Source organism: Gymnoscopelus microlampas (genome assembly GCF_963454915.1).
Source record: "Gymnoscopelus microlampas genome assembly, chromosome: 4".
Taxonomy (NCBI): domain Eukaryota; kingdom Metazoa; phylum Chordata; class Actinopteri; order Myctophiformes; family Myctophidae; genus Gymnoscopelus; species Gymnoscopelus microlampas.
The window spans coordinates 29,713,563-29,726,787 of NC_139941.1; the positions used below are offsets into that span (position 1 = coordinate 29,713,563).

The following is a 13,225-nucleotide window of genomic DNA, read 5'->3' on the forward strand; positions in this document are numbered from 1 at the left end:
GCATGCGATTGCACAAACAAACATCACCAACATAACTGTATCAGATAGGAATAATGACAGTTGTGCAGATACACAAATAAGGGTTTGATGTACTGTAAACATCAAAATAAAGGTCTGGCCTAAGGCTAGAATAATATGACATCACAAAAGATCAATGCACACATAATAAATAAATTATTAAAAGGAACTCTTAAGTCAGGATAAATACAAGATAGAAAACGAGTCACATGAAGAATCCTTTTTTGATGTCCTATTATTGTATTGATTGTACTGTAAGTGTGGAACCTTTCCTTTTTTCAAAATGTGTGATTCAAAACACATGAACACCCAAAAAAGAATGGATGCAGATCAATGATGTTAGCCGACCAGTGCTCTACCAATGACTTTTCCATGAAAGCTTCCTGACTCCATAGAGGTCAGGTGAGGATTTGAGGGAGGCGTTTCCTAACCTAAACCTAAGTCCGGAACTGATCACTTGCAAGTGATGATGTTATATTGGTGTTGTCAGGGTTGGATCTGCTGGGGGGGTGGGGGGGAATCCATGCCTTTGCTTTTGATATTGCCATTCGCCACTCTGGTCATAAATGTTTCTCACATATAAATATGTGAAATTTGTTACCCCTACTTCTGGTCAAACTGAATTAAATACATTTCTTTTTGAGAATTGATGTTAACTTTGATAACATCACAAAATAACATCTACATTTAAAAGGCACGTGAATCACATTAATCCTGGCGTCAAAATGTACGAGAAAGTATTTAAGGCTGTTTAAAAAAAAAAAAAAAAAAAAAACGTGGTTGTTGTAATACACGCTGGTCCTAACCATGGTTTGTCACTTGTACTTTTGGTTGCACTGAATGAACTTCTCAGCCGACACGTGTGCATCTGAGCAAGCTTCAATCACTGTAAGAGTAATGTAATTGTTCAATATTTTACCACATGAACTAGTGTCCGCATCACGTTTGAGCTTGTAGATCAGCATTTTTACAAAAAAGATGTTACGAATCTTGTTCTGTGTCAAAGGCTCATTATCACTGATAATTTTGTTTAAGGCAGCATGCAAGATAGGGCCCCTAGACTCTCCCCATTCTTAATAACAAAGAAATACAATGGTTAATATTATTGTGTAATGTGAAACAAGTGTGTTTAAAGAGAAATGAGTCAACAAGTAAAACACTATTCTATTCTATTCTATAGGATCACAACTTCATCCATTCAAATCCCCCTTAGTCAGTAGAGAGAATTTACAGAACATAAGTTTCAAACTTTAAAAGGAAGAGGGCAGTTTGTATCCGCCAAAAACTAAATAATTCAGCAGCGACTCGTGCACGGTGCATGGTGGAAAGAGATGGAAGAGGGAATGAGTGTGTGAGTATGAGAGAGAGAGAGAGAGAGAGAGAGAGAGAGAGAGAGAGAGAGAGAGAGAGAGAGAGAGAGAGAGAGAGAGAGATGAGAATGAGGTAATGAGAAATGGAAAGAGACTAATGAAATTGCTAAGGGATAAAGCACATAATGTGTCTGTTGGAGTGAAACAGTAAGATATAACCACCATCACCATAACAGCAACAGACCGACCGTGTCTAATGTTAAATGTATACTCTTATTGAGTATACATTATCACACACTTAATTAATGAATTACTTACTTCTACTGTGGCAAAAAATAGCAGATCTACAAGCATCGCGATGTGTTGTGGTGAGTTTGTAGATCGGCTATTTTCGGTGAGCGACACCTTATAAATCAGGCTTTAACCACTTTGACCCCAGAATCTCTATTCCAGAGGGAACGTTAGCCAAAAATAGCAGGTCTACATGCTTCAAGAAGTCATTTGGTGTGGAGAGAAAAAAAGTGGTTCAAGTACAGTTGTTACAGGTCCAGTATACTAAGAAGTTTAAATGGTTAAAGTGTCAATAGGTGAAGTGGAGCACCCAGTAAGAGTGAAGGGCTGTTCTTTCTAGATTCCAAACGGGAGCCAGAAAGATATTTCTAAAGGCTTCCTTGTTACTTTCTTGGTTCTCCCGAATGCTGTACCGAAGAACCCGTTGAGTAGAGTTTAGAAAGTCAGTTTCTTGTGAATGTGTGTGTGTGTGTGTGTGTGTGTGTGTGTGTGTGTGTGTGTGTGTGTGTGTGTGTGTGTGTGTGTGTGTGTGTGTGTGTGTGTGTGTGTGTGTGTGTGTGTGTGCATGTACAGTAGGGTAAATGGTAGATGAGAGCATCTGTGCAGTTTTCCTGAATGGAAAGGTTTGAAAAAAGTGTGTTTTGTTTTGATTTCTGCAATGAGAGGTCCCAAGATACTGGCTGATGACCTGACATATTTAAAAGTGTGACATATGTATTATACAGAATTGCTGTTTTAATATAATGTACATCTAAGTACTATTTTATTGTCACTGCTGCAGCACAGGTGAGGAATGTAGGATAGAATTAATGGATTTATTCCACAATGAATACCACTGCAGAGTAGCTTGCTTAAATTGTAACCCTTTCTCTTGTCTTTTAACGGTATCTAAATGAAGCCTGGCTGACTGTTCTGCCCTTGTCAGCAGCTGTTAACCTCCTCATCGATTCCTCTGCACTACTGTACATCTCTTTTAATTAAAGACAGCCACTAATCTCGCTTTGCTACTGTACTCCCTCCTGTGTGTGTGTGTGTGTGTGTGTGTGTGTGTGTGTGTGTGTGTGTGTGTGTGTGTGTGTGTGTCTGTGTGTCTGTGTGTCTGTGTGTCTGTGTGTCTGTGTGTCTGTGTGACTGTGTGTGTGTGTGTGTGTGTGTGTGTGCGCCTACCTGCCTGCCTGCGTGTGTGCGTGCGTGCGTGCGTGCGTGCGTGTCATCTCTAGGTGATTATATCTAAGGCGAGGCATTACCACATGATTTGCATTTATCGACAGTGTGAGTGTTGAATTTGCAATGGAACAGTAAACTAACTTTGACCTCTGGTGAGTTTTGTCATTGACTGTATGTACTTCCCCCTTGTACCAAAGAAAGCTAATCAGTTACAAAGCAAATCAAATCACAACAACCTACGTAGCACCTTTTTTTTTTCCTGTTTTCATGGAAGCGGTAAAAGGCAAATGGAAGTGGCTTTGGAGCATGGGATCCTCAAACTCTCTGGTAAAACTCAGTTGGGGGAGCCAACCTCCTTCCGCCCAACCTGTCAGCAGTGTTGGGGCGGGAGCAGTAGGACGGAGGCGTTACGACCTCCCGGTGAGGGCTCCTTACTGGCAGCCAGTAAGGTACAACAACAACACATTTCTGTGTATTGTCACTTGGTTTATGAAACACAGATTAAGATCTACATCGTATACTTAGTTTTTTCGTACACCAAGTGACAACACACAGAAATGTGTGTGGGCCTGTGGGGAGGAATTAATTGGCATAATGACTAAATTGGGTAGCAAAAGGGATTCTTTTTTTATATAACAAAGACAGCAATTAATTTTCATCCATGATTTGCCTAAAAGATTATAGATTAGAAAGCACTAATGTTAAAGACAACATAAGATAAGATAAACTTAATTGATCCTCATGTGAAAATTTAGCTGTCAGCTAATTATCAGCTTGAGCAGATGCCAGACACATACTGTACCTGTTCTTCATTTGTTAAAGACTCCCTGGCAAGTTTTTGTTATTTATTTACCAATAAAAAAAAACAATCAAAACTACCCTTTTCTCACTTTCAATTATCAAACATCCTTTGGGACACCTTCAAGGCTCGCCAAAACTAATTAGCTTTAATTACGACACAGTCCAGACTACAGAGTGCTCAAACACGCAAGGAGATTAAAATAGAAACCACGTCTTAATGCCTGCCCACAGACAATGACAACGGCCATTAGGAGAGGACAACACGAGGACAACGCAATATGTTCCTGGCCCATCTCTCAGTCAAGGTGCTTGGTGTTTAGGAGCAGCAAAAGGGGGCCAATTTGACCATCAATCACGTTTATACCGCTAGTCTGTTTGCATATTTCAAGCCTATAAACAACATGAATGATGTACCATGTAATGCACCATAATCGAGATTTATTCAATACGAGGTTGGGGGGGGGCTGTGTGTGTGTGTGTGTGTGTGTGTGTGTGTGTGTGTGTGATTTATTTGATTTAATTAGATCACTGATGTAAAACAGCTCACAGGGAAGAAAAGGTAAAGACGAGTGCCATGGGAGATATAAATAACATCAAGCCCCCCATCTCTCTCTCCCTCTCTCTCTCGCTCCCCCTCTCTCATTTTCTTTCAACGATCTCCTATCCCCCTCGCTTATTTTTTTTTGTCTTTCTCTTTACTTTTCCCTTTTCCTGTCACTTCCTTTTGTTCCTCTCCTCTCCTCTTCATCTCCTTCTCCTTTCTCCCTGCATCCACCTGGCTCTCTTTCACTCTGCTCTTCTCCTATCCAACTATCTATCGATCGATCGATCGATAGATATATCTATCTACATCTATTCTTTTTCTCTCTCTCTTCCTAGACACCCACGCTCTGCTATAGTGTATCCACTCTCAGTCTTGTCTCTGCAAACCCCTCTCCGCCTCCCACCCCACCCACCCTCCCACCTTTATTCTCCTCCTCCCGGTTGAATAATGATAGGGGGTAAACACCTCATTAGGCTAAAAGGCCTGCAGGAACAATCAGAGCCATTCTGGACCTGTTACTCTGAAGCGCTTTGAACACAGCGAGGTGTATGAATGTGAGGAGACATTGTACAGACAGTGCTCTGCTTATTTTTCTCTTTGTCTCTCACCTTGTTTTTATGGACTTCTAAGGACACACACATGTACCCTTCACACAGGCAATCGTCAAAGCAGTGGTTGAATTACAGCGCACATACCGTGGCTTTTGGGGAACACAATTTGTCGGAGGTAGGGTGTGGGATGGTACTGTATAGTAGCACGAATGCGCACGCCTGCATGCAAAAACAATACTAAATTGTATTTAAATTCATGCAGTGAATATTTAGCCTGGGACAACAAAACAACAACAAAACAGAAACAAAACAGAAAACTATTAACCATCGCAAAACATTTTGGTTTCAAACAGGCCATAAAATAAATATTTAGGAAATTATTGGTAATGATTGTCTGAAACCGCAGCGAAGGCGGGTCTTCACTCGGTAGAATCAGTAGAAACCCTAGAAAAATACCCTAGTACTTTATCATTAATTTTAAAATAAATAGGACCATAATTTACCAAAACGCATATCATCCTGATTGAAAGAAGACTTTAAACTAGCGACTGGAAGCATATAGTATTTATGACAATTTTTATTAAGGTAATAAAATCAAGTGTAAAGTTCGGCCAAAAACCCATCCACTTCAATATAGCCTAATTGCTTCTGCAACCAGCAGGGGTGAAACAGCGGTGAAACAGCGGTGAAACAGTGGTGAAACAGCGGTGAAACAGCGAGACTACAGGTCATCCATTTGAACTGTCACACTTCCTATATAGCCTCAATTTACAAGCCGGAGGCTAGCCCCTTGTTTCAAACATGTATCAATTATTATTGCATTACAGCATCATCTTTTAGTCATCTCATTTCCTGCAGAAATATTGAATAAATTGATTGAAGAGAAAGGTTTTGAAACATAAAAGCTGGTTAAGAGAAACATCCCTCGTTCTCTCCCCCCAACAATTTTGTTAATTCACTCTTCATCACATTCCTTCTGTTTTGTGTCCTTTTTTTCTGTTATCTCTATCATGTCTTCATACTTCAGAATCAGACGACTTTATTTATCCCAAAGGGCAATTCATTTTGCAGCATACCCAGTACAGACATGACAGAAAAGACATAAGACTCAAACTGTTCTCCACGGGGCTTTGTTTCTCCCTCATCTTACACTCTCAGTTAAAGTCACACTCTGGATTTTACTGTGCTCTCTCTCTCTCTCGCTCTCTCTATCGCTCTCTCTCGCTCTTTATCTCTCTCTTTCCCCTGCTACATCTGTTGCAGGGCAGCAGAGCATTGTACAGTTAATATTTCATGCTGTAGTCAGACAGACCCAGTCTGTAAAAAATGTTTATAACTTGCGCTGCCTTTTCCATGCTCTGTTAGAGCCAGGTCTTACAGACAAAATGACGCCCTACACATCGGGCATCGCACCTGGAATGGGACCAATTGCGTGTGTGCGTGCGTGTGTTGTTTTAAACAGAGGGCGGAGCGAGTTTGATTAATGAGCAAAGCATATTAGCGTGCTACAGTCCTGGTACATAAGTTATGAGTCTTCTCTATGACTTTCACTCCTGTTCGGATGGTATTTGGCACAAACATCCATAATGAATGACTTTATGATTCATGCATGCTAATGTCTCCCCGTGAATCTTAAGGAGCTCTAATATCACTTTATCGACCCATTCAATTCAAACTTTATTACGGACTCTGGGTCCAGAGAAAAGACAGGACATAACATACAGTCACAACACAAGGACACACACTATAAAAAGACTAAAATACATACTATTTGTTCTAATGTTAACATGATAAGCGGAATACCTTTGCTTTGTTTAGGCTCAGTTAGCCGACATACATTTGTAGATTAAATTCCTCAACACAGCATGAAAGGTGGGAACACTTTTTTGGGGGGGTAAAAGCTCTATATTCAGAAAGTAATAAATGGTAAATGTGATGGTGCACATATAGCGCTTTTATCCAAATTATATTCACCCATTCACACACACATTCACACACCGATGGCGGAGGAAACCATGCAAGGCACCAACCTACTCATCGGGAGCAATTAGGGGTTCAGCGTCTTGCTCAAGGACACTTCGACACTAACTCTGGGGGAGCCCGGAATCTAACTGGTAACCTCACGGTTCCCATCCGGCCGCTCTACCGGCCACTCTACCCCTGAACCACTGCCGCCCCATAATTCTTTCTATGAAGTGTTTGTTCAGTAACAGGGGGTGTCCCTGTCTCTCCAGCTCTTTAATAAACAAATGTTCAGGTGGGTTGCCAATTTCATCCAATTAGAAAAGAGTACCTATTTATTAGCTTCAATTTTATAGCGTTCCAGTTTCAATTTTGTCTGCTCACGTCTTTGTGTCATCACTTCCAATTTCAAACGTTTGTATCCTGTGTGAGTTCTATGTCCTGCTACATAAGATGCCGTTAACCTGAGAATAAGAACCTTACACCTTCAAGCACCTTAAGCACTATAGGACAATGGTAAAAAACTGTTTGCTTCTTATATTCCCCCTTCTTTTTTTCTTATTATACCTGTTGTTGTGTATGTATGTTTGTTCTTTTTTTAATTACTATAAGAAATGCTACTACAATGTCTGAAGAGCCTAACAAAAATAAATAGTACTCGAATGTACCGGTACGTAAGACAGACTAGAACAATAAAGACCCCCTTGTAACCTTGAGTAGGCTTTTAAAAGAGCCTAGGATTCTAACCCGGGTCTCCTGTGGGGAAAGGGAAAACATTTTATCCACTAGCCTGAAGGGGAATCGCCCTTGGCTCTGGGAGATATTAGGCTTTTGGTCTTCAGGCAGAGGTTCTGAGCTTCTCTGCATATATACTATGACAAGCGTAAAGTCGATCGGTTGGATGGTTCTCAAGATATACGAAGGACAGATTCAGGAAATGAAAAATCAGAACCTGTGTTCCAATGGATCCAATGCAGTTATTATTTAGTCGCAAACTCTTGTAAATAAAGTAAAGTTTGAAGAATGAAAATACAACTCCACAGCTGCTGCCTGTATACCATTTTGCGGTTTTGCAAGAAGAAATGTCTCTTGAAATTGCTGCCCTGCAATCACATAAGCCAGTGTCAGAATGCAACTCTAATGGATTTCATACTGTTGTCACTGGGTGCTTTCTAAGATGTTGTATTAAGACTATAATAGTGTGACAAACTGTGGCCCATGGTCCCCCATTTTATCCTCTCAGTTTAACTTATGTGCAGTTTGTTATTAATTTGCCTTTTGTGCCTATAAAATACACAAAAACCCTTTGCATAGACAGATATATACAGGTGAATGCATTGCTAAATGTCATGACAGTTCATTGAAAAAAATATATTTAGAGAAAATGCCACATGGTTCAGCTCAATTTCCCGGTGCCCTGCTTGGTTAATTCTAAAGGCTAACAATCTGACCAAGGGTCAGCTCAGTCAGTTAATAAGCTAGCTTCCAGCACAATTCAATAATATTCAATAATTGAAAATAGCGCCACTCTCTATCAATTATACATTCAACAGAAATGGATATAACCATAAATATTGATGAACAAAAAACTGAACGGCCTAAGAAATGAATTGAAATGGAATGAATTATTTTGCCCTTCTGACCTATTCACCTCTCACCTTTGAACGCTGACCCCTGGCGGGCGGCTAGGAAGTGCCGACCGTGGTGAAGGGGTTGTGAGGGACACTGCCGCCTCCGGTGGTGACCTTGGGGTCTGGTATGTGACCATGGGGGACAGAGGAGGAACAGCGGGAGACCAGAGGGTTGTTTAGAGTAACGTTGAAGGTGCCCTTCAGCACGGTATCCATGACGGCTGTACTCAGCTGGAGAAAGACAAACAGCCAGGGTGAAAAATGACAAATTTGATGTCATGTATATGTGAAGTGCATGGATATGCGCGCACACGCACACACACACACACACACACACACACACGCACGTGCTGTACATACTGACATAATATCTACTTTAGAGTTTATGAAAGCACCATGCATGCACACACACTCTCATAGGCACAGTACATATGTGCATAATGCGAACACAACGACACACAAGTGCACGTGCATGAACATAAACCCACACATACACACATATTGAACACATGCATTCACACAATTCCTTCAGGTTTCGCAGTTGTGCACCGGAATTACTGCAAAATTCAATCAGTCCTAAAGATTTGCATGAAGGTTTATGGTTCTGTCTAATCAGTGCAATCGTGTTGTAATTGTAGACGACTGTGTTCTTCCCTCTGTAGGATTGATTTGCTACTTGGGGAAGGGAGGTGCTGGGAGGTTCTGGCTTTTGATTTATGATTTGTTGTGATATTTATAAAGAAAATTATATATATGAAATGGAACAAGGGTTTAAATAAACAGTACTTGTACTATTGACTAATCATCGCGTGTCGCTGTATAAAACGGTCCAATCAAACCTTACACAAACTGTGTATTCACCAGCATGTTCCTGCATTTTTCAAAATACCTGCCCTTGTTTATTTAAACAATTCCACAATGTCTTGCGCAAAACTGTTGACAACTAGTAATTTCGGGGGAGGGGATGGGGGGGTGCATTAAAGTTGATGAAAGAAGACATGTGACTACTTGGATTTTATTTGTTAGGTCAGCTGGCACTGACAGAGAGAGAGAGAGAGAGAGAGAGAGAGAGAGAGAGAGAGGTGGGGGGAAATTTACAGCAAGTATAACCTGAGCTTATCAAAGAGCAGCACACTTACAGCATAAGAGATGGTACAAGGAAAGGTGCTGTAGTATGCATATGCTAGTGCTACACATGTACAAATTCCTCTCATATGTCTTCTTGTATTTTTCTCTCATTTCCATACATGCATGTACACACACACGCACGCACAGCACATACGCACGCACTCACTCACACACACTCAAGTAAACATGACAGATGCTGCACGAGAAACACACTCTGCTCTGTATTCAAGAGAAAGAAGGCATGAGGGTTAAGTGCAGTTGAGTCTACACATGTACTACCACACACACACACACACACACACACACACACACACACACACACACACACACACAGTCTCTTTCACTCTCTGCATGTCCCAGGTCTTGAGAGGGGCAGCAAAACGCCAACGGCACAAAAACGAGGAAATCCTGCATGAGCTTCAAAGTCTGACCTCAAAATCACCTCCCTCGCACAAACCTGCACACGAACACGCGCTAACACGTGCACATACACACAAACACACACACACACACACACACACACACACACACTCACTCAGTGACAGACGAACCCAGACATTCAGCATTCTAAAGACATTCACATTGCTACACACTCAATAGTACATGTGCATAAAAATACAAACCACAAGCACACACACACACACACACACACACACACACACACACACACACAGACACACACACACACACACACACAGGAGTTGTTTGAGCGGAGAAAGAGCAAATACGAACTGAGGGGTACTGCCATATTTAAAAATTCATTTGCTAGAATAAATGCCAAAGAAAGATCCTTATCGGTCACTGCAGTAAATGTATGGAATAAATTAGATGCTGTACTTAAAAACTGTAACTCCTTAAAACAATTTAAGAGAATATTTAAAGAAAAGTTGCTTGATAAATATAGAGAAATAATATAATGATCCAGCTATACATACTTATAAACATAATGTGTATACATCATTATGTTCTCTATACTACATTAAGATGTGAAACCACACAAATGCAACAAAGATTGTATGTTCACACTGTATGTGAAGTAACCACTTCATATATAGTAAACATTTAAATGTGAAAGTGTGTGTGTGTGTGTGTGTGTGTGTGTGTGTGTGTGTGTGTGTGTGTGTGTGTGTGTGTGTGTGTGTGTGTGTGTGTGTGTGTGTGTGTGTGTGCGTGTGCGGGTGTGCGAGTGTGCGTGTGTGCGTGTGTGCGTGTGCGTGTGTTTTGACGGGCACGTCAATGCAAACTAAAAGAAAAAGAGTGTCTTCTAAAGAAATAGACACAAAGTCAAAGCTGTTTACAAACACGTTTATCTGTATTTTCCCCAGATTGTTTCATTTTGTTTAGTATTTCTCTGTGAGAAATGTAACACTCTGCAATGCTTCAATTATTTTGATTTTTGTTTCTTTACCAAACTTATAATTTGTTTACATTAATAGTAGGGTGGGCATAATAAGCTTCGGCTTCAGCCCTCACCTTTTCGGTCTATGAACAATGTCTTGTATTCTATGCTGTAATGTATATGTTTTTCTGAATGACCGAGATGAAATAAACTAACTAACTAACTAACACACACACACACACACACACACACACACACAGCCAGAGAAATCCTCATGTCGCTGTCAGGCAGAAACCTTGTATATCCAAAACCGTAACTTTTCAGGAAATAGAAAAATTAACCAATGTGGTTACTATTTAGTCACAAGCTTGTTAATACTTCTCATTGGTTAAGTATTTATAAAACCCACAGACAGACTTAACCACTTTCAACCTGCCTATTTTGGGTATGTCATTCTAGGCGAACGCTTACAAGCAATCGCGTTTTTCAGCATTTAACTCATTGAGTGCCCAAATTATTATTATCTATTTCTGGCCATTACAATTATTATTATTATTTTTTTTCAAAGTAAAAAAAAGTGCTTAGGAAGCAAGATACAGCCTTTTTAAGTTATAAGTTAAACAAGGAGTGGATGGAGCTGCAAATCTTCAGATGATGATATCTTGGGTTAAAAAAAAAAAAAAAACGTGAAACACGTTAATGGCACTCAACACCATAGCGCTAAAACACGTGAAACACGTTAATGGCACTCAATGAGTTAAAAAGGTCTGTCATACGACCAAGTATAAAATAGGGAATTTATATGAAAAAACATAAAAATATGAAATATGGAGATACAAGGTTTCTGACCAACAGCCATGATATGTTTTCTCTCCCTTCCCCACACCCCCCCCACACCCCTCCATCGGTATGCAGAAGATGGCAGATCTAGGATTTAGACACACTGGCTAGGCGGCTCAGATCTCAGCATTGATCCTGCTGGGAAAGAGGTTGTGGGTTCATCCCTAGGTCGTCCTTGGGGTTGCCCAAGAGGCGCAGGGTAGATGGGGAGTCCCCTTGGAAATAATGATGCCATCGGCATGGCGATGATGAAGGAGATTATGGGATGTTTCATAAGGTCAATGGGTTAAGACTGAGGAGTCAGGGCAAGCAGGGGGTCACCATGTGTGCAACTGTGCATGTAATGCATGTGTGTGTGTGTATCCCTTATGCATGTGTGCATGTGCGCACACAAAGCATGCAAACAATTTCCAGAAATACACGTTCACATTATATACACAGAACAGCAATCTCCATTCAATATGTGAGTGATCACAACTCATGCATGAGCACATGCCCACACATACAAAGGAAAAAGGTAAAAGCTGATTCAGGGGCCGTGTCCTCAGAAAGCGTTGTCTGAGCTGCCAGCGCCTTTCTGTCATACATTTCTATGGTAAAGGTGTGCTGGAGAGCTCCTCTTCCTAGTGCCGAGCATCTCATTTCAGCGTCCAGCATTATTTGGCGGAATGCTATGGGCGCCTCAAGCAGAAAATAGTTTTACTTTTGGAGAGGAGCACCCACAATCACTGAGCAGAGGCCTCTCACTCAGTGCATGTGAAGCACTTTGGAGCTCCGTCGCACAGAAAAGGCTTTCTTATACAACTGTGAGGGAGCTGAAGAACACCCCCTCACTAAGGTGAAAAACAGACATGTATATTGACTGTTGTGATTGACAAAACATGCTAATACAATACATGATGTTTATTTCGGTTATTGGGTTATGTTGTGTTGTCATTGTGGGCATCCTATTAATCATCCTCTCTTTGAGGTCTACTTCCTGGAGGTAGGGGTTTCAGGGGAGTGCACATACAGGAGGCAGGTTCAAGACTCCAGCTGAAGTCTTGAAGCTTGTTAAGCCTGGCAATTACCTTGTCATACTGTACCAAAGGGCCACGGAAGAGAGAGTGGTGCAGTTGGATTGTTTTGTTAGTTTGGTATTTTAGTATTTAGTACCGTATTTATTTAGTTGATTAGATATTAGTTTTTACCGGTAGCTAAGTGGCTACTGAGTGTGTGTAGTAGTTCAAGACCCTGATGCTAGACAGGAGGTGGGCAGCGATTCAGGATTCCCGAATTGGTGTTGGCTAGTCCACATTCTCGCATCCCGCAGTGGGGGAATGTGTCAGTGCCCTGCATTGTGGAGGTGATGGCAGAGTTAAGGGACTATATGTACCATGTACTTTTTTTTTTATCTGCCAGCCTGAGGTCATGCTGTCATAAGTAATGTTTGTAAATGCTGTTGGTTTATCAGTAAATTGGACAACTTCGAAAACATCTCTGCCTGGCTCGTCATTCTGCACCTAGCTCAAACCTGCAATATTTGTATCTGTATTGAATGTTCATTAACGTGCACTGTCCCGTAAATAAACAAATAAAGTAAAGTATGTAGTGCTCACGAGTCGTAAATATCATATGACAAAGAGGTCTGCGGCGTCCATCAT

At 41.0% G+C, this 13,225-nt stretch overlaps 1 protein-coding gene across 1 annotated transcript in view; it reads right to left on the minus strand.

Moving 5' to 3' along the window:
- Nucleotides 1-8,329: 8,329 nt before the first annotated feature.
- stpg2 (sperm-tail PG-rich repeat containing 2) overlaps nucleotides 8,330-13,225 on the minus strand; it is a gene marked incomplete at both ends in the record, with an annotated part of 62,323 nt that continues 57,427 nt past the window's right edge. Inside the window, one exon of the mRNA XM_084055469.1 lies at nucleotides 8,330-8,506. Coding sequence (XP_083911595.1) covers nucleotides 8,330-8,506 — 177 coding nt within the window. The remainder of the gene's footprint in view (nucleotides 8,507-13,225) is intronic.